Source organism: Sphaerodactylus townsendi, linkage group LG08, assembly GCF_021028975.2.
Source record: "Sphaerodactylus townsendi isolate TG3544 linkage group LG08, MPM_Stown_v2.3, whole genome shotgun sequence".
NCBI classification, from domain to species: Eukaryota; Metazoa; Chordata; class Lepidosauria; order Squamata; family Sphaerodactylidae; genus Sphaerodactylus; species Sphaerodactylus townsendi.
Window position 1 is genome coordinate 79,739,367 of NC_059432.1, and position 27,959 is coordinate 79,767,325.

General features: G+C 40.9%; 1 protein-coding gene across 1 annotated transcript in view; it reads right to left on the reverse strand.

Moving 5' to 3' along the window:
- Positions 1-26,077, reverse strand: part of SERPINE2 (serpin family E member 2) — a 31,572-nt gene extending 5,495 nt beyond the window's left edge. Inside the window, exons 1-4 of the mRNA XM_048506113.1 lie at positions 25,926-26,077; positions 6,241-6,516; positions 4,650-4,877; positions 1,498-1,695 (exon numbers count right to left, since the gene is read on the reverse strand). Coding sequence (XP_048362070.1) covers positions 1,498-1,695; positions 4,650-4,877; positions 6,241-6,496 — 682 coding nt within the window. The 5' untranslated portion in view covers positions 6,497-6,516; positions 25,926-26,077. The remainder of the gene's footprint in view (positions 1-1,497; positions 1,696-4,649; positions 4,878-6,240; positions 6,517-25,925) is intronic.
- Between the last annotated feature and the right edge of the window lie 1,882 nt (positions 26,078-27,959).

Here is a 27,959-nt window from a genome sequence, read left to right on the forward strand (position 1 = left end):
AGAAGAATTTGCATGAAAAAGCAGTAAGGCTAGAGTCCTGTCTGCATCAAAAGAAGAGAAAGATCATTTTGCAATACTTCAGCTGAGAAGTGAACAGTGTTTGAGTTGAACTCTTTAGAGGAACTGGCAAAGACATGGCAACCAAGTATTCAAGTTTGTTGCTGGCAAAATAGTAGTCCATGACATTGTGACTAACAAGTTTATCTTTAAACTTAGCTACTACTGCTGACATCATGCTAAGATGTCTCAAATACCCGAAGCTTCCCTATGTCTGGAAACCTTGCTATTCTTACATTTGAGCGCCTGTGCTAGCATGCAATCTCAGAGCTAAGCTGAAGGTAATGGCACTGTGCTTAGAATTTAAATGCCCATCTCCAATAATTATTGTATTAAAAGCAGACACAACCAGTTGTTTTGAACCATGGTTAGACTGCAAAACTCCAGGTACTAGTCTGGAATTTACAAAATCAAATAGGCTGTAGTTATTATTTACAGTCAGTGATGGGGTATGTATTTTTTGAAATAGCAGCTAATTCAAGCTTACTCTGGTCCAAGATGCTCAAGTGATCCTACTCCAGATGCATTCTCATGACAAAAACTTTATTACTTTGGAGAAATATATTCTGCCCAAGCTTCATGATGGCAGTCTTAAAAACACATTTCTCGAAATCCAACTCGAATCAGCGAGGGAATCAGATTAAATCTGAACCATCACCAGATGAGCATTATTTGAAAGTATTTGTATGGGTTTCCCCAGTTTCCTTAGTGTGCAACCTCCAGGGATTGGTGTATTAAGGCTACGATCCACAACAAAACACATAAAGAGGAAGGAAGGAAGCTCAGCATTTCTGCAAAGTACCTCCCCCAAGTTATACCCTAAAGGTCTGTTAGCTGTCAAGACTGTGGGAATCTTGTCTTCCTTCTCCCTACATCTGACCAAAAGACCAACGTATGCATAGTCTGTTCAGTAAGTGAGCAGCATCTATTGTAGTAATGCAAAAAATAATGCACTGTTTTGTCAGCTGTTTCTTCATGCATACTTCACAATATCTGCAGTTGCCGCTCAGTTACAAGACACACTAAGTTGTTTTCTTTCGTACTGCAAGCCAGCATTACAGTGTAAATATTTACATTGTTCTGTAAGCACTAGATTTCAGCTTGTTAAAAGACAGCTAAAACTATTCATGGACCTTTTTGGCATGAGCTGAAAATAAGCTAAAGTATGTAACTGTTTAAGGAAGTGTTTAATGAGACTTCGTAGGCATTAAATTTAGACCTGAGATTTAACATAGCTGGATGAGGTGGTCTTTTGGAAACTATGACATGTTGCAGTTTGAAAAATGCTCTTAATATAACCTAGCTAAAGATTTTCCTCACTATAGTCAATCCTGTCACACAACACAACTCCACTACATAGTTTTTGCTCAACTGTTAAAATGAATTCTAGGCAAAAAATACTTTTTATATTTCTGTAAATGAAGAGGGTTTTGAGCGTACCACATCGGAACACGGACAACTGAGCCAACATAGGTACTTGATAAGTCTTTCCATCAGCTCCATTAAATGTGCGCTTTTTTGTATTTTCTGGCTGAAAACGTGACTTCCACAGTCCCTTAAAGTATATTGCATTCACCAGCACTAGCCTGGTCAAAGCACTATCAATAGAATCTGGTGATAACACATCGCTGATCATACCTGCATAACACAGAAGAAAAAACAAACAATTAAGAGTGAGGAGAAAAGGGAACAAAAAGAAATAAAACATACTTGGACACTAAATCACATTCAATTGAATTTGAAACAAGATTAAAAAGATAATAAAGCTATGGAGAGTATCCATGCTGGATTTCAACAAAGCTTCATGGCAAGATAACCTAGAGATCTTTGCTCTGAGCTCAATGCTATTGGGAAGAGGGTTTTGTCCCTGCTATCGTGCAGAACTGTAGTGCATTGCAGCACATCTCAGGGTTTCCCTGTCTTTTCTCCAAGCTTTCCCAAATCTGGTTTACTATGAACTGTTGGGAAAGATCACAGCAAAGTCTGGATGGCTGCCTTCTGGGTAGAAAAGTTCAGATCTGCCTGGCTCCATCCACATAGCAGCCACCCCACCCCCACTCCCACTCAACCAGGAATTAAGTATCTTTATAATGTTATGGCCCTGACCTGGACAGCCTAGGCTAGCCTGTTCTCATCAGATTACAGAAGCTAAGCAGAGTCAAAGTCTGGTTGGTACTTGGATGAGAGACCACCAAAGAAGCCAAGGTTCGCTATGCAGAGGCAGGCAATGGCAAACCACCTCTAAATATCTCTTGCCTTGAAAACTCCACTGGATCCCCAAAAGACAGGCAACTTAATGGCACTTTACACACACACAATATTATGACAATCTGTGTATCAGGTTCTCTGAATTCCCAAGTTTCATTTTGCAAACAGCATTTAACCTCTTATGTTTAAGATATATGCCTTCCCCTTTCTATCTCCACAACAAAAAATCTAGACTTTTAAAAAAAATGAAAGCTGGGAATTCAGAGATTTATACATTTTGTTAGGGTAGTATAGCAATAGGACAATACTGAAATTGCCTTTTAAAAAAAGGCCTGGTGTTGCAGGAGTGACCGCTGCCAGAGGTTAGGAAGGGGAACCTGCCATGCCGAAGCCCTATTGCCTCTATGCTTTCTGGGAGCCTCAGCAGCAGCAAGTGGCCAGCCACACAAGCTTGTCTCCTTGTCAAAAACACCCTAGTGTACCATGAGTTGTAAGAGGGAGGCTCTCTAGAGGCAGAACACAAAACAAAAACATAAAACTAAATTTGTTCTAAATGGATGGAGGAAGCAAACTGCTGGGAAGAAATAACAGAACAAGAAATTATAATGTGGTTAGATTCCCAGTTTCTAGGGTAAGCCTGACGCTCTTGCTAATTCTCTTCAAATCTGAGTTTACAATGATTTAAGGGTGGGGGTGGGGTGGCTACATGCAACTTTACAGCCCACCTTGATCCAAATGGCATCTCCCACCACGCTCCAAGAATATACTAACTTTTCTGAGGAAACCTCTCAACAATTGCATGAGCCAGTGTAAGAGCAGTATGTTCCAGGGCTTCAAAGGAATCAGAAACAAAGGGACTAGGTGCATTTAAGAGCCTTGGAACTCCCACAGATATCAATACTCAACACACCAAAATTAGGTCATTTCACTGGAATTCTATTCATAATTCACTTTTTAAAAGCAGCACATAATACAATATTAAGCAACGTAAACACTGGGCATACATATTACAATCCTATTAAAGTCCCATCCTGAGTTACATAGTGCCAGTGAAAATGTTACCATGAGAACTGTAAGAGGGTCATTTAAAAAAAGAGTACTTTTAAATACACATATCCAGGATTTTGATACAGAAGTGAGTAGTGATGGGAATTGAGTTTTTGTAGAGATTAATAGGAAAGGAGGCAAAAGGGCAGTTATGAAAGAAGTAAAATTTAATCCAGAGATTTATACATGAAAAATGTGCAAATGTACATTAACCCTCATCCCTCCCTCCATTAATATTCCACCATCAGGAGTCATTTTATGAAGTTACCAAATTGTCACACAGAGGGAACAGTAATTAAAAGGCTCCCATATCTTAAAGTTAAGATTTTTACTAGTCATACATTTTGCAAACTGATTTTACTTATTTAGAATAATATGGTCATTAGCTATAAAAACACATTTTGTTGGATAACCAATAACTGCTGCATTTATCCAACATGCTTATTGGGTTTCAAAAATATTAATCCCCCCAAATGTCAAAACACAAGCAAGCACATGCCGAATATGTCCACCTGCTTCTGTTTTTTATTCTTGGAATCTCATATCATTAGGATTAGAAGACAAAGAAGCCTCAAAAGAGCAAGCACTAGAAGCCTTCATCTGAGGTACCTTTACAACAACCCGATATCATGCAGATAAAAAGATCCACACAATGGGGCCAACCAGGAATGAGGCAGTTGTTTCTGGTGGAAGAGAGAAGTTTAAAAGTGACAAGATCTCACAAGACTGCCTTATGAGACCGCAGCTAGATTTTCAGATTGGCCAGGATACGTGTAACACCAAGGTCCCAACCTTCTATGGAGACCAAAGCAAGAAGGGAGGAAGTGGAGGGGGGAATTAGATCAAATATGTGGGACAGAAGCAAGATTGGGAAGAAAAGACACTGTATGGAATGATGAGAAAAGGTGGCCAATGTAAGAGCAGGTTGCGGGGAAAGGAAACGAACTCAGCCTGGTGTGAGGAAGGAAAAGCAGAGAAAGAAATGGTGGGGGGACACCATCAAGGTTAGGGGTCCATAAATGATCCTGGAAATGGAAAGCAGTGCTGAGAGGGGGACAAGCAGGTGGAAGAACCTGGTGGCAGAGTGCTGAGCAGGCAGAGATCCAAGTGAGGAGAGAAAAGAGCAAGCAGGTAGGGCAGGAAGCAGAACTGGAGCAAGGAATGAGAAACACAGTCAGTATACCCAGTGCCTTATAAAACAGAAGGGGCAGGGTCCTGTTCAGAAGAGTTTACACTCTAAATTCCAACTATTTGGAAGGGCAGGATTTTTAAAAAATTAGAAGAACAGAAAAGGCATGGGTTCCAAGACAATAATCAATGTTTTTGTTATCACATACCCTTAGTTTTATTTTTTACCCACTGGTTTATATCGTCACAAGCAGCACTTGGGTCCATGAAGTCCACACTCTTGACCCCGCACTGAAACAGCTCATTGTTCCGTGAAACAAAGGGCACTTCCATTTTTAGGCCACTTTTTGCAAAGACTGCATTTGCAATTGTCACAATATCTTTATTTCTCCTGGACACTATGGCCTTGTTTGTCTTCTTCAGTACTTTACCAACGCCTATTAGAAAGACAAAGACCCTTTATAAGTAAATAAAATAAGCAGAAGCAAGTGGAATAACAGCTGAATCAGATTTGGTTCAGAAAATCAGATGAAACAGTGATCCAAAATACATTTACTCAGTAGCTCAATATATACTAATGAAAACTGGTTTCAAGTAGCTGACTTAACGGGAACTTAGACCAAGGCAAAGATTATCTCTTCCACATGAAGTTGGGAAACTTATTGAAATGTGGTCTTTCGCTATAGCCACTTTCCTAGCATTCAAGCATTCTAACACCAGAACAACTGCAGCAGTGACAGATGCTCTTCGGCAAGTCACCAAATTGCAAGTGACCATTTCCCAACCCCCTTGGCCATCACACTACACAGGCTTTTAGCAGCAAGAAGAACACTGCCAGTAAGGTCAGCAGGTTAGTGTATTCTGAATGGAAAGCTAGGCAAGGGTTTTCAAACTGGTGGCAGAGATGGCTCAGGAGAAGTTGCTAGCCTACTAAAGAAAAACAGAATTACAGTGTGCTCAGAGGCTCACGCAAGATTTAAACTAAAGAAATTCCAGTATCAGGTCTTCGGGGTTCAGAGACTGAATCATTATATAATGCATCTTAAAAACAAAATGGAAAAGCAAGCAAGAGGGCAGAATTTTTACGGCATGCCTAAAAGGAATGCTCATCTTTGGGAAGATTAGGGGAATGAACTACTTTTATGATACTGCAAGCATCCTGAAACATGCTCAGAAACCATGGCTGCATTTGCACAAATATTCAGCAGGATAAAAGAAGCAACAAGGTAATTAAGTCCCTGTCAGAGAACAGGCTCTGGCTGGGGAATGACACTCAGATGCCTGCCAATGTCAGGAATGCAGCCTGACAGAAGCAAGAGCTATCTCTCAGAAAGGCAGTATACGTTGATAATGAAGAACCCAATATTTTATGAGAGCCAAACACATGAGATACTGCTTTCATTTGTCATTAACACCTCAATATTTTATTGAATGACATCTGAAGGCTTTCAGCCCCACACAGAGAAACATGTTATGCTTCCCACACAACCTTGGCAATGAAGCTCCATCCTATTTGCTTTGGAAGCAGGAGAGAACAGTCCTTGTTAAGCTCACTGTGTTTATCATCAGTGCTAAATGCTGTAGCCAAGGATGCCTTCTGGTACAAGAGATATGAAAGTACTAGTTTATATTCCACTAGACCAAGATAACTGACTAGTGTTCTCAGCACAGTGATAACTGTTCTTCCTACAGGTCAATCTTTGTATCAGTGTATATATCAAGTAGATCTCACCTATCTTAAGATTTTCTACAAAGGCAGCCCACCACCAGACCCCATCACAACAGCACAGAAGAACTGACCGTTGACACTGTATCTCATCACTGTTGTCAGCTGTTTCTTTGTCTTGCCATCAGCACCAAGCTGAAGAATTCCTAGCACCGATGCAATTCCATGGGGAGACACCACAATGTTATCCTTAGGCCTGGTTTTGACCAACTGGTTGAAAACTTGGATCCCAATGTCTGAACCCAGTTCCTCAAGAGACAGAGGGTTCGGTTGGAAGCACATACACATCGATGTGAAAGCAGCAAAGAGAAGGGGGGAATGCCAGTTCATGGTTCCTGCCCAGAAGCAACCTAAAAAAGGGGAGAGAAAACAGAGTTTAAAAAATAAGGCAATGGTCCAATGAACCAAATGGTTCATTTATTTGTGGCATTTGTCAACTAAGTGAAAGCCATAAATAAGGTAGCTTGCTGTGGCAAACTTCACCAGCTTCCCAGGTTCAGATCTTAAACTCAGCACTCTTAACAGTTACAGGGTGAGCCACGAACATGTGGAAAAACTGCCAGAGCCATTGAGTTAACATCACCATTTTTGGATGTAGGCAAAATGCCAACAGGAAATAAAGCAAGGCCATTTTCTATACATTTAACACTTAAACCACAATTGCAGCCAAAACAGAGAAGTAGTTAGCATTCTGTACTGCCACATAGCACATATGCAAGCATATGAGCAAAACATTTTGTAAAAATACGCCAACTCATATACCAGAAATGCCACAGCATAATGAAGTGGAAATCATAGTTGGCTTGTTAACGTACGTTTCTGTATCTATCAAATGTAGTTGCATTTCACAATCTTGTATCTTTCTGAATTCTAGAAAAATAAGACAAGCTCCTTTGGTCCTCAACATATAGGGACCTAGAAATTTTGTGTGGGTGTTTGTATGCGCGCACCATCAATTTACAGCTGACTTAAGGCAACTTTTTAGGGTTTCAAGGCAAGAGATATTAGTTCAAAGGTGGTTTGCCATTGCCTGTCTCTGTATAGACTGAAAGAGCTCTGAGAGAACTGTGACTTGAAAGTCCTTATCAGGCTTCCAAGCCAGCTGAGGCAATCCCCCACCCTGTTCCCAATCTGGCCTGGCAAGCTGCCCCCCCCCCCCCGTGCCAATCTGAGCTGGCAGCCTCCCCCCCACTCTCCAGTGCTAATCATATTCTCCAGTGCTGTTCTGGCCTTGGGTTCACCAGCTAAGGCAACTCCCCCACCCCACCCTGTGCTGATCTGGGCTGGCAAGCCTACTGGGGGCTCACAAGCTGAGACAAACCACCTCCCAGGACCCAGCCTGACCAAGTCACATTTACATCAACTATTCAGTTGAACACCCCTGCTGTTTGTTCCTTGCCACTTATTGCACCCAGAACCATCAGGTAGCAGCAGGTTAATACGTTCTGATCTATGGCGGAGGTCCACTGCCTTCCCTGTGAGTGAATGGGTCAAAAGATTAACATATCATTCCCTTGATTAGGGAAGGCTGAAATGTTCCTTGCTCCCTATTACTCCTACCATTTTTCCTTCTGAAAACCTTGGGAAAATTCCAGAAGAAATGCAGCAGCTTATAGCCAAGGTCTCTTGTTTTCCACTCTTAAGTGCCCTGCTTAAAAAAGAATATGCTATCACTGGAGTGCAATTTAAGTTCCACAGCAACTGCCTCCCTGTTCTCCACACTGCCACAGCTGCCACTCCAGCAATTATATCAAATGCCCATGAGAACAGGAGGAGGACAACAGGATGGAGCAACGGGAAGGAGGCCGGGCAGACAAAGCTTTGCTTCTGCACAGCTGCAACACTATCCAATGAGAAGTCATAGCAGCAGAACCGTTCTGGGGCCTGCAGATGTGCAACTGCAACATCTGCCTGCACCCTCAAATGGAATGGTCTAATCTCTGCCTTCTATCTCATATTTAAGAGAAAGAAGCCTAGAAACTGGAGCTCTTCCAATATTAAACAAATTGCTTACCTGAAGTCAGCCATGCGTTCTTTTGCAACTTAGCAGAAAATGACGCCACGGTGACTACCCAAAACTTTTCCAAATCGTATTATTATAAACTGATAAAGAGGCTGCTCTTCTTCTGTCATATTTGAATGGGGCCATTCTGCCCGTAGGCCAGTTGCTGCTGCTCATGAGCTCCCCTCCCTAAGCTACAGGGCATGATGACAGGGAATAGCTGGACAGCTTACAACAGCTTTACATATTCATAATGTTAATGTCAGCAAACGACTAAGGAAGAATTAGCATCACCTTAAGAACACAAGACACTGAGTCTCCTTTTTACACTCGGTGAATCATCATTACCATCCACAAAATTCAGGGGAAACATCTACATCTTCAGCAACATACAAATGGATTGTGTACTATATTTTAACCTTCACTGAAGCTTCAAGAGCTTCATAACCAACTGTCAAGCCAAGTGTATCTGATGTAAGTCTTACCACCCCACCCCCATCCACTGTGGAAAGAAATCCTCATCGATCTCTTAACTGGGAATACCCATTTTTGTCTCATACAGGGAGTTGGTGGGTTACACTGGGCAGTGTGGAGAGCCCCCCACAAAAAAATCCAAACAAGGTGGCTGACAGTAAGCAGTTTATATTGAATACACGGCTGCAGGCGTGAAGAGAGGGCACCTAGGGTGCAGTCTCTGAAATCTGTGTCGCAGCACAGCCTATTTATAAATAAGTATAAGGGAAAAGGAAACAATTTTCCCCAACAAGATTTTGATTGTTTTCTATAGAGAATAGTAAATATAACAATCCCCATGTAACTCTCTTTCCCCCACAGATCTATCAACGAGAGAGAGAGAGAGAGAGAGAGAGAGAGAGAGAGAGAGAGAGAGAGAGAGAGAGAGAGATGCATGCACAGGAAGCTGAGAATAGAAAGAAAAAAAGACAGCAGGTCAAAAATAGGAAAGCGGGAAAAAAGCAATATGGATCTTACTAGACATGAGTGCAGAAGATGAGGTATCATTACTTGAAGGCATACAAGAAATCTTGTCAGTTGGAGATGAAGATGCTACGAGTTTCTTGCCTATCTTATGTGATCCTCTCCTTAATACAAAGATTAACATATCACTGATCCAATCATCCACAGAGGGCGGAATATGATATTTCCAAACCTGGGAGGCACAGTTTGGTAGACAGTGTAAGATTAAAGCATGACATAACCACTTGCCAGAATCATAACTTTGGGGCATTTCCAAAGAATGCGGACCAGATTGACTTCAGGTGTCCGGCAGCACTCTCAGCAAAACCTAGGTGGCTGAATTTAGTACATTGTACTCATAACAGTTTTCTGGTGAGTAAGCCTTAGACATAAGTCCAGAGATTTAATGGAACAAGTGGGATTGAGGTATTCAGGTGCTGGTTCCACTGGGAACAGGTGGAATCTAGAGTGTGTTGTGTTTGGTTTCTTAAGAAGTTACATAACAACAACAGTATGTCAAAGGAGAATGTCTAAGGATTGGAGCAGAGAAAGCCGGGGGTGTGTGTGCAAAAACAAGGTCAGACCATGTTTTAACTGAAGGTATTGCCAGCTAGCTATAGTTGAAATTTTACGTCTGTACACATTTAATGTAGGGTTTGTCATTGTTATCGTAGGGTTTGAAATTGTTATCCATTCCAGTCAACAGATATAGGAACATTACACCACTAGATACCCAATGTTCCCAAAAAACTCCACAATTCTTCCATGCCTTTATCTTGGAATTTTTCCAAATGCTTACATCCTTGTGTGTGAATGGGTCAAAAGCCAGCTGAGTGCTAACCATATACCAGGCTAACATAACTGCTGAAATGAAACAATACCATATGGAAACTGCTCCATAGATAGTTCAAGTGCAAGTTTTTGCAACGTCTCAGCAGAACATGTGGCCTTTTTGGGATCAGTGCAACAGAGACTACTTGGGTGACAATGTATTCCGTGCCAGACACCCTTCAAACCCAATTGCAGCTGTGTGGGAGTTACTTTTCTATTATGCCATCCCACATAGCAAGCCAAATGGTTGCATCATTTACAAGTAGCCCTCCAACTGCCTGGGATAAGCATCACAGAACAATCACTCCCAACTGGCTGTGGCAATCGGCATCCCATACTCCAAGTGCTCTTGTTTCCAGAGTGGCAACCATTCTCCTACTATTTAGATCAGACCTCTGAAGTTTTGTTATGAAATAAATATGCCAGGAACCTAATTTCCATCATGTTTACATCTTTTCTTCAGCATTTTATTCTTTGTAAAGCCAGTTACATTATAAACACTAGTGAATCTCACTCCATGTCACCTTCAAGGCAGATACAGCCAAGAACCCAAATTCAACCAACACATGTGAAGAAATGAGACGAAGGACACCCCCCACCCAAAAATACTGCCATGTTCTCCCCTCTACAAAGCAAGGCTATGACCTACATCACATCTATTAGGGATTCAACAATACATCCTAAGAGATTGTTATGGTGGTGAAGAGCCAAAGCTTTTATGCAACACATTACTATGTAAATGGCATCATACATTTTCCTAGTCATGGACAGCAGTATGAAGCAAAAATCATGGGGAGGTGGCATAGCATTGCATCTTATCACACACCACATACTTGAGGAGTTGGGTAATGACAAACCCTACCTCCATGAACCCTCAAAATTAAAAGGGCCTGCAAGGACAGGTGTTTCCTTGTTCATATATGACCTTACAAGTAAACCAAGTAATGGTGAACTAGGCTGATATTTAATGAAGCTATCCAATATATTCTACCCTGCTTAAATAAAGCTTTAAAGTATTACAAAGATAAGCAGGAAAGCTCACAGCTTCTTGGTTACAGAATATTGAGGTTTTATATGTATATACATTTGGTGGAATTTGGTCAGTGACTGCAATAAATTGATTTTGAAAACTAAAAATTGCTTTTGAACTGAATCTAGGCTTGAAATGTCCATCTCACTGTGCTTATGTATGATGCTGTTCTACTTACATATATATTCACATGTGAGTTCTAGTTATTGGAAGAATTAATTCACTTTTAAAATAGGTGAGGGAAGCAGGAATGCAAATAGCCTATAGGAATTCTCAAGAACCAAGCAGACAGTTACAGTAAAATATATATATATCTCCTACAGATCTAATAAAAATGCCAGGAGAAAAAAAGCAAGTTTTATCGTACGGTGAAAGGACTTTCAAAGCCCCTCTGAGAAATAATGTATAACTATACTATCTCTGCTTTCCTGAACTAGATTGTGTTTGTTAGATTAGATTCACGTAAAATAAGAATGAATATAGCCAGGAACAAAAAGAAACATGGTGCTTATCTGTCAACCAAGAGCACATTCTAGGCATTTGATCAACTCAGAACCATAGCTCATTAAATCTAGGATATGTCACTAATAGAACAATCTAGTAATGGGATTCAAATAATTTAACAACCGGTTCCGGTGGTGGGATTCAAATAATTTAACAACTGGTTGTTTACAAGCACCATTTTAACAACCGGTTCTGCTGAAGTGATGCGAACCTGCTGAATCCCACCACTGGAACAATCCCTATGCAGATTTATTTAAGTCCACTGATTTTACTGTAAATGTGTGAAGCTACAAACTGCCACAAGATTTTTTGATGTTTTTGTTTTCAGTGCAGCACTCATCCTTCATATGCTCTGAAAGAACACTTCACCATTCTGAGAGTGGTATTTCTACCAAACGTTTCCAGAGTTTCTGGTTCCTGTCCACCCCAATAGGCTTCAAGTAAATCAGAAAACTTTACTACAATCACAAGTCATCTCATTCTTAACTTGTATCTTCTCAAGCTTCCTAGCTGTAGTCTTAAATATTCCGAGCATCTAAAGGATTTGTTCAGTATGTTTGTCATTCAAATTATGCCATAGCTATTTTTCTTCCTCACAGCACAATAGGGAGAATCTGCCTCATTATATATGGAACACTTACCTAGGGGCGCTTAGCTGCACAGTGGGGCTGTAGTGTGGTCTCCCCATCTTTCTCTGTTTACACACAAGGAGTCATTCACTGCCTGCCCCAAAACTGCTTGCTGAGGTCTCAACAGGGCTTCTGCTTTTTGTGGTTCTTGTAACTCTGCCCATCACCTCCCTCTTAAAGGCACAGATCTCATCACACTCCGTAGCTGCAAAGTAAATTGCACATATCGATATACCTGGGATAGCAGGTATATCAATATTGTAAACCCTCCCAAAAAAAGAAAGAGAGAAAGCAACTCCCTGAACTACACACTGCTAAAGTTGGGGACTGTCCTAGAGCTGATATTCTTTCCTCCTCCCTCCACACATACTTCCTGCTGCTGCTGCCGGAGGGCAGATAGGCTTGTTATTTCCAAGCACTCTCTGTTATTATATTGATAGCTCAGTATATCAATATGAGAATTAGAGGTGTGTTTTGGCTAAGCCAGTGTGAGTGAGCTTCCTTTCTGTGACTTAAAGCACCCAGCAATATGAAAGGGGGGGGGGCAATAAAGAAAGGCATGGCTGGCAGTGGGATGGCTATAGATAGAGGGAAGATATCCAGGGTGATGCTATGATCACTGGCAAATCTGTCCTGCTCTGGCAGTGAAGGAAATCTAGAAGTGGTCTCGCTTGCCATGGAAAATGAAAAGTGAAAGTGGGGCTTGAGGAAATACATCCATACAAGAAATCTTGCAGCAACATTTGCCCCACCATGCAGCAGATACCTTCTGCACAACTGGCCTCTTTAATGCAATTTCACATTTATCATTGCATTATGCTTTTGTTTTTGTTTTTATTTGTTCTGTCTTTCTTGTCTTAGGCGGATCAGTGCTGAGATATCAGTCCTACTACCTCTCAATCTTCTTGAGCTTCAACAGCTAAGATCAAAGAGCTTAAAGCCGAGTCAAAGACGCAAGCCCGGCAAGTATTGCCAGTTAAGCAAAAGACTGAAAATTGTCTCTCAACTGTACAGGCTGGATAATGGACCTATGGGACACAATGTTCTTTAAATCTACCACAATGTAAAAACCTATAATTATATGCTGACCGCTAAAGATTTTTCATTTCTGCTGTGTGCAGAAACTCATTTACAAACTGAATGCTAGCAGTTTTGCTAAAGCTAGCTTCTAAAAACCTGACATTTCAAAGACTTTCAAGAACTACAGTCACAGCTAAGCCACAGAGCCCAACCTGCAACTCATCCCACATCAAAGTGCGATATGAAACCTTCACGGTAAAGTTTCTGGTCAAAGTTTGGGTTTAGGAAACGGTCTGTGTTTGCAGTGGCATGATGTGAAATACAGTGTTTTTGCCAAAGCAGCTCTACAGCTTATGACAACATGGCCTGGGCTATGTACTTTCTCTGCTAAAAAAATTCTTAACATAGCAGATGCAAATTCTATACCAAGAGAAGCTGGATTCTGTGTTGTGCATAAATTATACACACTAAGTACAATTGTACAATCTTGTTTTTTATATAATGATCATGAGCAAAGGACAACGGGCGCCTTCCCAAATCATCTCTCTCAAGACTCTCAAGACTTCAGAAGGCTTTGCATGCAACCACTCCTACCCCAATTTCAACTAATGATGACAGACTGACCCCTTCATTGTTCAGAATCATTTGACAGCTGCTGGATTAAATGAATATTCAAACCAGTTCTGCAATTGGCACCTGGCAGGCAACACAGTAATACCTGCTGGTACAGGGATGAAGAGATCTATGAAGAGCCACCATAGCCCAGTCCTACTCAAGTGCATGTTTCACTGATTTCTACCAAGGCCTGATTTCCAAGTGCAGCCAGACAAAGGAGAAATAAAGTGGCACAGTGCTGAGGCTGTAGCCTATACCACATCACTGTGGGTTGCAATGCTCCCCTAATTTCAAAGCTCCCTGCAGACAGAAAGACTGCTTAGCAAACAAAAAGAGGAGTTAGAAACTTTCTTCCATTCCTATGGAATTTTTTAATGCCAAAGAATATTCAGAGTTGGAACTGAATGCCTGCAGTCTAACATGGAGCATTTTGTTCTACCACCTAATTTCCCATGATGTGTAAACCAGACCCAAGATTCAGCTAGTCAAACATTGTTTCCATTAACTTCCATTAACATTTCTGGTCTGTTGGAATTGAACTCAGGTAGCGAGTAGAGCTTGTACTGCAGTACCTGCAGTTTTCCAGTCTTTGCACAGGACTCTTGCCAGAGGTACAGACATCTTTCAAAGGGAATTAAATGGGGATTAAAGCATTAAATGGGATTAAACAGATTTGTGGAGGATAGGACTATCAGTGGATATGAGCCCTGGGCCCAAGGGAACCACCACATTCCGAGGTAGTAAACCTTGGAATGCCAGTGCCAGAAGGCAACACTGGGGAAAGGCCTCAACCTCTAAGACATTGTTGGACCTCCAGAGGAACTAACTGGTCACTGTAGAGATAGAATGCTGGACTAGATGGACCATTAGTCTGAGCCAGCAGGACTCTTCTTGTGTTCTTAGAGATAAGCTGAGGTGGTCTGCCATTGCTTTCCTCCAAACAGTGGCTTCAATCTTCCTTGGTGGTCCCCTACTCCAAGTATTGATTGTGGCCAATCCTGCTTAGCTCCTAAACTCTGGCAAGCCTGGGCTACATTTGACTATTCAACCTCCCATGAATCCTTTTTAAAGTTCCAATATTTTAATGAACATCATTAAATCTTACAATAGTGAATCAAGTTTGAGAAAGTAATTCACTTTATCTACCCAGTACTGCCAATTTCACAGTTTCATCTTGTGCTAGTTATAAGGGGTGAAATGCCTAGCCTTATGAATGCTATTGGCTCAAATCTCTTGCAGACCTTTTTCTTGAGAAATGTATCTGCCGAACTAGAGAGTTAATTTATCTGATCTCAACCATATTGCCTCTAAGCCATCTTCTAAAAAAGTAAATAACAGAACCACTAGCCTAACTATTCAATCATTTTAGCTGTTCCTGTTGAAGACAGGATGGCTCAAGCTGTTTACAAGTACTCAAATGACACCACACAAGAGATTTATGTAATACTATTAATAGTATCTGACATTTTATCTGCAGCTACTTTCCTGGGAATATTGAGAATTGAACTTCTCTCCCATGACAAGTTAGTGATACACTGATATCAATTTCTTTTTTCTTACTGTAGATCGGGGTAGGGAACCTGCGGCTCTCCAGATGTTCAGGAACTACAATTCCCATCAGCCTCTGTCAGCATGGCCAATTGGCCATGCTGGTAGGGGCTGATGGGAATTGTAGTTCCTGAACATCTGGAGAGCCGCAGGTTCCCTACCCCTGCTGTAGATACACTTTCTCATCTATTACTCCGATACCCATTTAGTGAGGCTTTGGAAGTCTTCACAGTTTGCTTGGGATAACACTGTGTTGAGTACCATCCTAAACAGAGTTATATCCTTCTAAGTTTATTGATTTCAGTTGGTTTCAAAAGGTAGGATTCTGTTTAGAAGAAGAGTTTGGATTTATATCCCACCTTTCTCTCCTGTAGGAGACTCAAAGGGGCTTACAATCTCCTTCCCCTTCCTCCTTCACAACAAACACCCTGTGAGGTAGGTGGGGCTGAGAGAGCTCAGAAGACCTGTGACTAGCCCAAGGTCACCCAGCTGGAGTGTGTTGGACTGCACAGGCTCACCTGAATTCCCCAGATAAGCCTCCACAGCTCAAGTGGCAGAGCGGGGAATCAAACCTCCAGATTAGAATGCACTTGCTCTTAACCGCTACACCACTGCTGCTCCCTGTTTAGGATGACAATGTGAATCTATGAAACTGCTCTTTCAAGAATCACACCATTGATCCAGCAAGCTGTAGCTCAGCTCAGTTCTGTCCATTTCCACTGGCAGCAGCTTTCCAAAGTAACTAGACTTCCACCATTCGAATGACTCTCAAAGGGATTTGATGGGATTAAGCTTTTTGCATGCAAAGTGCTCTGCCACTGAGCTGAAGTCCCTCCACCAAACTAATTTGGTATCACGTACAAATCTAACTACTGTACCATTCAGTTCTGACTCTGAATCATTTATAATTGAGTTAAATAACACTAACAAATATTTTGGGAACTCAGCAGAAGAAGAGAAGTGTAGATTTATACCCTGCCTTTCTCTCCTGTAAGGAGTCTCAAAGCAGCTTACAAACTCCTTTCCCTTCCTCTTCCCACAACAGACACCTTAGAGGTAGGTTGGGCAGAGAGAGTTCAGAGAGAAGTGTGACTGGCCCAAGGTCACCCAGCAGGCTTCACATGTAGGAGTGGGGAAACAAATGCAGTTCACCAGATAAGAGTTCACTACTCATGTGGAGGAGTAGGGAATCAAATCCAGTTCTCCAGATTAGAGTCTACCAATATTAACCACTATACCACACTGACCATGTACTTATCTTCTTTCATGATGAGTTAAATCTATCTGCTCACAGAAGATAACTTGTAACTTCTCTTATTCTCATGAAACGGGGGTGCATACATGGCTACTAAATCTGGATCAAAAACAAGGAAAACCCCAATGGTAAAGAGGGAGAGTAAATGTCCCTATAATAAATGATTGCAAAGCTAACATTTAGCATACAATATTTTACTCCCTTTATTAGAGGGCAAAGATGAATAGAACATGTTAGACTTTCAGTAAGAATAATTTTATATTAACATAATCCTATCATCAGTGCCTAAAAGAGCATAAGCAGCAGAAATGCTTTTAATGCAAGCTTCTTGTAAGATTATGGTTATTTCATGTGCACATGCCTTAGAGCCAGTCTGATAGGCTTTAAAATCCAGGACTGAGTGTTCCCTCAGCCTAACCAACATTAGCAAGTTCTTGCAAGCATTAAATGAAGAACATATACCATCCTGCAGTCCTTATAGAAATGGCAGGATAGAACTGTACAAAAAAAAAATCTCCTAGGACTCTGAACCAACCATAAGGTTTACCGAAGTTCCAGGCCATGAAAAATCTAAGTGGTACTTTTAAGGGACTTTGAGAAATCTCAAATGATGGAAGTTTAAATGTAATACTGCTTCAACAGTACAGTACATATATGTAAAGGAAACCCCACACATTTTGTTCAACTTCCAATCATGAGCTATCATTTCATCTTGTTTCCATTCCTACCAACAGGCTGTATTCGGCTGTATTCTTTGTAACATCACTGTTATGCAGTTTTAAGCACAGGTCCTGAGGGATAGTTATATATACGCATTTGGGAGCTTGCTGTAAATGTTAAGAAGTCCCTGAAGATCATTTTAGAAGAAAACAGAACTACCGTTTGTCTGCCTCATAACCATGCCAGCAAGTCAAATATAGACATGGCACCAACTTTGTGAGTCAAAACTTCAAGACTTCAAAGCAGCATGCAAAAACTGAATACAGAAATTTGGGGGGGGGGGGTGTTTCATGCCTTTTTTCATGGCTTAACCTTCAATGCTTAGGCTCTATTTTTTTCTTCAAATTGTACTACACTTTGCTGTACATTTGAAAAGAACTTGCAACAATTAATCTAGCAAAATACTCACTTGTTATATGTTCTCCAGGAAATTAGTTATAAAAGTGTACTGGAAAATGCATGATGAACATGTATGGTTTACAGGAGGAAATGCACGGTACACACTCAGCCTTGTAAGTTACACCCATAGCTTGTTTCAATTTCAATGCTTCACTCTTTTTAAAGTGTGTTTAATTAGCATCATGATTTCAAACATGGTCTTGTAAGCTTGTATCGATTGCTGGCTGAAAAAGGCCAATGCTGATTTCCTTTAGTTAATCCTTCGGCACTTACAGAGACAAACATACCAGAAGCACATAGCTGTACTGAAATGCACGCTTATTTCCAGATACATTGATATTCAGAGTACGAACAGAACTAACAAACAGAATGCTGTAGGATAAGCGAATATAGTTAAACCAAAAGCTTTTCTTCCCTTAGCTAGTTCTGGGTTTTCATGTCCTTCTGCCAAGTATCTTCGATTTAGCTGCCAAGTATCTCCAGTTAAGCAATCCCAGTACCTCTAGTTAAGCAATCCTAAATCTACATACTTTGAAACATAGTGAAATCATGTCTCTCTGCTTCTTGATATCTGATCAAAACTACTTTGCAATTCACGTGTTTGATATAGCTAATATCAAAGTAGTACCTACACTGCCAGGTAATCACTTCATAAGCACTGGAGAAAAACCCAGTGGCATTCTACTACATCTATAAGGCTAGCTGAAGCACAGTCTTTTCCACAAAGAGCCCTTTATTTATTAAGACATTTCCTAGCATTGTTTTTCTCTTGAGAGACCCAACGTGGCTTACAGAATTTCCAAACCAAATTAAACAATATAATTTAAATCACCAAACATACAAAAAGCAAATACATGGTCCTATCTCACTAGGCTGATTATCTCAAGTCCCGGAGCTGTGACCCAGGGGCTAACAGCCTGAAGCTCATACTCAAGAAGTCATGCCTGAAGCCGTACCCAGCCTCTAGACCTAAAGGCAGGAAGGAGGCAGAACTAGAGATGAGATGCTGTGTGCCTGAGATATTCTCCAGCAAGTCCCCTGCCAAGTTTTTTGTCAAAAGATTCTGCAGGCATTGATAAATCTACTTTCCCACACCAGTAAAATGAAAACTGAGACCAAGCAACAGGCATCCCATTAACACTTCCCAACCACATCTAGAACTGCCGACTCCAACTAGATTTGAAATAAAATAACTCTGTGGGCCACAGCAAACACTCCCACAAATCAGAATTAATGTGCAAAATGCCATGGCACAGAATACAAGCCTACAACATGCCACTGATGAAGTAGGGCAATTCACCTTACATTTTGTGGTCTGCAGCTCTTTTGTATACCATCCGATTCAAAAGTTTTTACTGAAATTCCAATCTTCTCACAATTACCTGAGACTGAAGGTTTGTGTGGCTTTCCTTCCTAACCAATAGTGTCGCCATCACAATTAGCGTCCATTTATACATCTCAATTTTCAATGCTAAACCCATTCATCACAGAGTCCAGACTAGTTGCTGTGACAGGAGAATCCATGTTTTTTATACGCACCACCAGAAGTAAACTGGAAGGAAAAACCATCTCCTGCTTGGCACAGGGATAGGACACATAAATATGTACCTTGGTATCTCTTCACTCACTCCTCTCAGTATCTAATTGAGCACTTAATTGTTAATGTGTTTGGCTAATTTTAACAGAAGTTGGTAAGTCAGCATGACTTTCCACCATTTTCTATATTGCATAAAAGTTACTGAGATGTTTATGAGTGCTCAAATTCAACATTATTTTAAATAACGAGAGAAGCCAGCAAAATTCCATGAGGGAAACATGAAGAAACTGTGATATACGAATCTAAAACTGAATGCAGATCCCATTATTACTGGTTTACAGAATATTATTGAGATTTAAGAATGTTTTGGATGAAGAACCTAAATCAGAAGCTTCATAGCATGGAATGAGAGGCAAACAAAAGAAAATTTCTTTCCTTATTCTTGGCCTTAGCATAGACTTGGAGTCCAATGACAACATTGACTTTAATAACATAGAACTGGCGTCTGCAACCTGCGGCTGTCCAGATAGTCATGGACTACAATTCCCATCAGCCCCTGCCAGCTGGCAGGGGCTGATGGGATTTGTAGTCCATGGACATCTGGAGAGCTGCAGGTTGCAAACCCCTGACATAGAAGACTCTAGGGTACATGTGTCTGACCACATATAGCACCGTTAGCAAAGCAAACATTTAGATCTGAGCTGTCAAACATGAGGTCGGGGGGGGGGGCAGATCTGGCCCACGAGCCAGCTAAAGCAAACATCCACCCCTCCTTGCTTTCGATCTGGCCTGGTGAGCCAGAGGGGGAGCTAGTGGGCCTCAGCTGGCTAGCAGGCGTGCAAAGCCCTCTTAAGGCAGCCAACCGATCCCCTGCATGTTCCCGCCAGAGCTGTTCAGGGGTCAGCCGAGGCAGCCCCTCCCCCCCTTAGCCGAAGGTCTGATCGAGTCAGATTTATGCGATATCTGACACTCGTAAAAAATGAGTTTGACATCCCTGATTTACATTAAGTCATCAGAAAATAATTGTTCAGACCTCATAATATAATAATATTTCAATTGACTTTTAAACAGAGAATACATAAGAAGAATTCTGTTATCCAGCTGGCAGACACCAGAGGGTGCACTTAATGTTCAGATGCATTCCCATACTAAATATTCAGAACACTAACCTTTTAAAAGATACTGATGCAAATTTCCCTAGTCTCCTTTTATTTTGTTTCATTAAGAATCATTTTGTTTCACTGCTGTAAAACTGGACTATTTTATATAACAGGTTACTACACTGGTTGTTTTACTGCTTTAGATAGTGTGTTATTTCCATGCGTTGTGTTTCTAATTCCTCTGTCTAAGCCTCACTGAATTATTTTGTTTTATTAAGAATGTCTACCATTAGACTGAATTGTTATATCACATTTTGTATGCTATTTGCTGATTGACTGAATATTCTTTTTCATTCTTGTAATGTGCCCAGCCCCACTGCATTATTCAGTATCACTAGGCACCTTCACACTTAGAGACATTTTTATAATATGTTGTAATTTCCTGATTGATTGAATAGTTTGTAGCGTATTTGTAATCAGCACTGAGTTCCAAAATGAAGCTAGTAATAATAATAATATTTAATAATAATCAAACACAATATTTCAGCTTGACTTGAACAAATTCTTTTATGACATTTTTAGCATCTTATACAAATTAATATACCTTGAATTGTTGGGAATGAGATTTCTACCATCACATTAAAGAGCCATTTTCTTCAGCTTCAGGAGACATTTAAAACAGGTTTGATACCTATGTGCTCTTCCACACACCCATGGATCTACACCCTTATTAGTAAAAAGGTATAAGATATTTTGTGTAGAACACTGGTAACCAGTGAAAGAAACACATATCTATGTTATATAGTTTTTTATTTAATAATTACAAGTGTCTATACTATCCAAAAATAAATATCAAGAAATACTTCATTACTAAAGCTACACGTTTTCTTCACTGCAGCTTAGTAGTCAAATATTTATTTATTTAATAATTACTTTAGATTTCATAGACCGCCTCATCCCCGAAGGGCTCTAGGCGGTTCACAATATGAGAAAACCGCTGGTTGTTAAACTGCTACCACCAAGTCAGGTCTAGACATGCTTGAATTTCAGAATTTCCTTCTGGACAATGATTATATTTTCCAAATATAAGCATTAAGGATTGACATATTCCTCATTTTATCAAGAAACTTATAGCTGCAGTATACAAATTATTCAATAACTACTGATTGAGGTCTAATGCTCACAGGAAAGCTGATCAGGTCAAATAGCATGAGAAAGAAACCTATATCCTAATTTCTAAAATGACGGTACCAAATGAAAGCCAATTATGAGGACTTGCACTAAAAGTGTTTCAAAATGACCAGCACGAAATGACTGTAGATCTTAGTATAAAAATATGCCTTTTTTGGCAAAGTGCCCAATGTTTGATGCACCACACCTTCAATTACACTGGAATTACATTATAGCAGCCATCTGGATACACACTGAGCTAGGGCAGTTTTGTTTGCAACTGGTTGATTAGATTTTGATATAGATGTAAGCTTGGGTCAAATGTTAGTTCCCGCCATGTTATAAATGTAGGGTACAGCGCTGAATTATGTTTAATTAAGTTCCTTCATCTTAATGCTCAGTTATGAAATGAAACATGTTTTGCCCTGCAACCACGGATTAAACTCCAGCAACTCTGAATAAATTCTTCCTAAACCAACCATACCACCTAAATCAATGTCATAATCTTTTCACCAGCTCACTACCTGTCAAAAAGTGCTGAGTGTACCAGCAAATTCCAAGCACACTGACCTGTTCACAAGAGTTAAGCAGCTAACAATACAGACCATGTCAAAAGTGAAGGCAAATGTTTTACAGCTCATGAGCTTATTAAAACAGCATATTTAGGGGACTGCCCTAGCCTGCATAACCCAGGCTAGCCCTGGCTCATCAGATCACGGAAGCCCTGAAGGGTCCGCCCCAGTCAGTATTTGAACGGGAGACCACCAAGGAATATTAGGGTTGCTACACAGAGGCAGGCCATGGTTGCTACACAGAGGCTACACACTTCTGAACATCTCTTGCCTCGAAAACCCTACAGAGTTGCTTTAAGTCAGTTGCGACTTAATGGCCAAAAAAATAAAAATTTAAAAATAAGGGAATAACTATTTAAGTACATAGCTAGTTCAGTCCAAATCTTTAGAAAGATGCAGCAACATACTATTTTAAGGAAACATACATCAAACTTCATCTCAAGTGATTTTTAAATAATCCATTTTTACACATGTCCAATGAAGCTGACAAGTTCAGAGAAAGAATGATCTTATCACACTAATGGCTATTCAGATTACTGGCTGCAGAACAGGCGGTCAGTCTGTCAATATGGTTTCCACTGAAGTTCAACATATAAGGATGTTTCAAACACCTGTCTCAAAGCTGAGCCCAGACCAAAAGCTCCCATGCATCTCTGCAATTGTCCTGGGATCTACAGATGCTATACATTCATGCCTTTTAGTCCCATTATGGCTCTCAGATGTATTTATTTTTACTTAGCAGTTAAGGTGGAGTCTTTAAACAGTGTGGCTAAAAGAAACTGTACCTTCCCAGAGCATGCATTTTGTGGCTGACCTATTTTTTCACTGAGCAGCTTCTCAAAAGATGCTTTCAGTGACTGCTTGTTAAATTGGAGAGCCAAGTGCCTAGCCAAACTTTAACTAGAGAAGACATTCCAGTTCCATGACAAAGTGAATAAAAGTTTCATCCCATTTCTGAGTCATTCTTCACAGAAAACAGCCAGTTCAGCATAGGTAGGGTGCCTGAAGAGGTTGATAAGTCCACAGTGAAATCCATCAATAGTTAAGAAAGAAAACAGCATACAATAAATATTGTACCCGGAAAACCCACAACAGTTTCTGAAGTTGTGTCATCAAAATGTCATTTTGGAGAATTACATTCTAGGTAAATTGGTTCTTGGTACCTTGTCTGTGTATTTGCTAAAGAAATATCTAGTTACTCTACACCTGTCATATGGCTGAGCAACACATCACTGCAGTCATCTTCTAATACTACGGAATTCTTTCAAAACAGATATATTCAACTGAACTACATCATATTTACAACTTTAACACAGCTGAAGCTTTGGATCAGTAGGGGCAGCGGCAACATCCTTTGCTCACATTTGTTTCTATAATGTTTTGCATGCGCAACATGCTCACCAAAAATTAGATTTACTATAAAAGCTTTGTCAAAAGCAGACCTTGAATAGTTTAACCTAGAACAGAAGCTGCAAATGTACTTTTCACTAACAGGCTTTTTTAGCAACTCCGCTTCCAGTCTCCCCTGAAATGTACCCAAAACATTCTGTTCGGAATTTTTGGCAGCTATGTATAGAGGAGGAACAGAACGAAGGCCTACAAAGTAAAATTACCTTTCTATACTGCACCACTACTAAACAGAGCACCAGTGTGGTCCAGTGGTTAAGACTTAGAGACCCAGGTTTAATTCTCCACTTGTGCCACAGAAGCATGTTAAGTGACCATGGACCAGTCATTCTCTCTCAGCCTGACCTACTTCATAGGGACGTTGTGAGGATAAAATGGAAGAGAGAAAAATGATGTAAGCTGCTTTCTCCCATTGAGGAGAAAGATAGGGTAGAAAAATACTGCATAGAACTTTATTTAATACATATATCTCTTTTGTGTCAAATTCAAAAAGTTAACAGGAATAAAGAACAAGAGAGCAATGACAAAGGAAGGTTCACTACTTCCACTGTATATAAACCATTTATCAATTTCCTCTGAAAAAATTGAACCTCTAGTCCTCTGATTGATCCAACGATCCTCTGAAGATGCCAGCCACAGATGCAGGCGAAACGTCAGGAGAAAATGCTGCTAGAACATGGCCATACAGTCCAGAAACCACACAACACCCCATTTATTAATTTCCTTTGGAACAAAAGGATGCTATAAAATTCTAGGCAAAATCCCTAATCTTTTCATACCAGTATTGCACTGCATAGCAGACAAGCCACATAGATTTGAATAGTGCTCTTATTACCTAATGCCGTGAAGTTCTAATTCTAATTTAAAACCAATTCAGGTTTATAGTTACATCACAAAAAAACCTGAATGTCCCTGTTTCCAAGTACAGAAACAGGTTCTTCCTCACACAAATCCCGGAAAACTAACCAACTTCATATTGGTATCACAGTATGAAACCTTCTGAACAGTGGCATCAGTGATAGTGTGCATCAGATTTAACCTACATGTATCTCTCTTTTCCAATCTTGATCGAATGAATTGCTATTTCTTAAATGCCCTCTCTACTAGTAAGCCTTCATTACATCAAGTGGCATTAGTCATTTTTATCATCCTGAGAAAAGCCGAAAAAAATGAAGGTTTTCAAAGTGCTTAGCCTCAATACTTTACAGAGTTAGACAAGAACATCTGCCTAGACAGTATAGCAAGAAAAGAGAAAAAAATGATCAAAACATGCAATATTCAGAAGTAATTATAACATGTATAACCCTTGCAAAAAGCATACAGTTATGCCGGGAGGCTAGGAGAAAGACCTGCACAGGTTTTCACTACAGACCAGAGCTACTGCAAGAGGGAAACAAGATCATTCAGACAAAACCAGCCCACATCAAGAAGGATTGCTTTACAACATTCTTTAAAAAATTTCCCCCAACAGGAACTAGACTTCTATTTTTTTCACCAGTCACCTGTTTGCCATTACCAGAAACCATGCTTATTCCCCTGGTGCCCTGCCCCATGCTAACAAAGCATTGCCTGCTTGTGGCAAGGGGACAGTGGACAAGAGAGATTAATTTCCAAGGTTACAAATGGCCCAAGAAACGAAGAGGACGCAACCAACCATTGTTGGATATGGCGTTCCTGCTTCTCTATAGGCAATCATTTGCAATTGGAAGGGTCCGTCCACACGATAACCCAGCTACTTCAACAGGATAATCCACAATGGTGTGTGGATACCGTGGATTAATCCTACGATACCAACAGTGCAGTTGCTCCAGTTAGGAGTCACTCTGCATAAAATTGCAATGTTAATCTGGTGAGGAAGTCTTAAAGGGTTACTTGATAATGCATCTCATGGTTTGCTTCGGAACCACATAGAAGAAAACTTGCTACCGGTTCCCAACTGGAGCCGGCACTTTGAGTCGGAGGAGGAAGAAGAAAAAGCCCATGATCTTTAGTCCTTTGAAACCGCTTTCAGCAGGAGGGAGGAGGATAGAGGCTCTACTCCTCCAGCCTTTGTGAATTCAAGTACAAAAGTCAGGCACACACTCCTCCGCGCACTGAGCTTCCCAGCTTCTTCCTCTCTCCCCCTACAAACCCCGTAGACTCCAATCACGCGTTACAGTTGCGAGAAGCCGTAAAGAGAGAGCAAAGCCAACTTCTTTACTCGTGAGGGACACCAGGACGGACATAGCACCTTACAAAGAGTTCGCGGGGAAGCTGCTAGGGGATAACTTGGACCCTGGAAGAGAAGCGAGAACCGGCTCTGTGGAGTCTGGGACACAGAAACACACACACAGCCGACAACACACGCATCTAAGAGTTTCCGCGCGAGGGGAGGGGTGCCATTCAAAAGGGACGGAGAAGGACGCCTCAGGTCTTCAGGCTCCCAGCGGGCTCCAGCGCTCTCACCTCAGCTCGCTTGAGACGCGCCTCCTCCGAGCAACGACCCGCGAAGCTCCTTCCTCCCACCGCTCGCCTCGGCTACTCAGCAGGGCTGCCGCCCCGTCTTCAGCATTTATCCCGCCCGCCGGCGAGGGAGCGCAAGAGCAGCCAGGCGACGCCTCCTTGGCTCCCGCTCCCTCCCTCATGTACGGCCGCGACGCCGCCCTCCGCTCCACGCCGAGCCGCCTCGTCGCCCGCCCCCAAGCGGCGCCTTCCCGGGCTGGAGAAGAACCGGTGAAGCGCTTGCGAAGGGCCCGAGGGCGTGACCGGCCTGTTGACTGCAGCCGCGGCCTGCCCGGTTCTAATTCGAGCGCGCCTCAGCTGACCCGCCGGAGGTTTCAGTTCAGCCGCTTGGGAGTCAAGCGCGGCTTTGGCAAATGGAAGTGCCGAATATTAGTTCTGTCTTAGCTGGTCTGTTTGGATCGAATTTTTATTTTTAGTCAATTATAATGAAACAGTTTTAAGAAACAAAAATTAACGGAATTAATTGTCAATCTGAATTGTGCCTGCTTTTTACAATTCTCTGGAAAGCCAGGGTGGTGTAGTTGCTGTGTATATTATTAGTAGTGTTATTTATTTGATTTTTATCCCGCTCTCCTCTGCCACAGTGAGTTCGGAGCTGTTCACGATACTAGCAAAACAATACAATTATAATAAACAATAGTACGCTAACAGCCCTATCCAAAAGACTGAGGCAGTCAAAGATGTTGGTGCTGCCTTGTCACTTCCAGAGGGCTTACAGGCTGTGCAGCGAGGCTGTAAATGCTAAAAACTCCCTGGCCGCCTACAAGCCCTTTATAGCCCCAAACTGACACCTATTCTGGTTCCAAAGACCGGTGGAAGCCAACTAAAGCTACCTAACAACCCCGGATCTCCTTCAGCCATGCCAGTGTCCACCTAGATGCCACCACAGCTCTAGGAGCTAGGCTGCAGTGTTTATTGGACACCCCAATCCTGTTGATTTAATTGCCTTGAAATTTGTAACTCACCTTGAGACAGATGATCTATAAATGATGTAAATCTGTTAAAAAATGGAAACAGTGGGTTATTTATTTATTTATTTATTAGATTTTTATACTGCCCTATCCCGGAGGGGCTCCGGGCGGTGCACAACAATAAACATAATATAACATAAAATGGCTAAATCTTTAAAAGCAGTGATAAAACAGTAAAAGCTAAATCTTATAAATACAATACAATAAAATACAATAAAAACTTTAGAGAGATATAATAACAATATGTGATTTTGGATGCTATATGATATAAAATTCCTATAATATAGCGTACCTGTTTCCTAGTGTGGTGTGTGTGTGTGTGTGTGTATTGAAGTCTAAATATGATGTTTTTTTCTTACATTTAACAATATTTAATTTGTACATTCAGAAGTCATATATAACAATGAGATTTAAGTTGTTTCAAATTGTTCAAATTTAATGTTATAAGAAAATAAACATGTCTAATACTTGTGCAACTTATGAACCAAAATAAACAATATTATTGCAAAAACAATCAATAAAAATAAAATAGCATAGCGATTATCTAACAATAGGCCTATCCTTTCTAAATCTATCCAACCTTCTTTTAAAACTTTCTATGACAGTAGCCATTGATGGTGGGGCGACCATAGTAGTTTAAAACATGTTTATTTACAGCTAACAATATGAGCTACAAGCTAGCAAAAGTCTTCAATCTTAACACACCCAGGTCTTAGTTCCAACTGCTTCCCCCCCCCATCTCTTAACTCCGCCCATCGATTCAAACACGTAAAGATACACTTGACCACATCTTCCCACCTTTTGAATATATAATAAAGTACAAAGTTATTTAAACAACAGTATAACATTATTAACATCCTAACTTGAGGTGAGGAGTAGACTATCATGAACCGCAAAAACACCTGGGGATTATTCTGCCCCATATTAGGTTGCTATTACTATCTACATATATGAGTGTTCATATTAGTCTCTGTACCATGGAGGTTTTGCCATCCTTTGGACACAT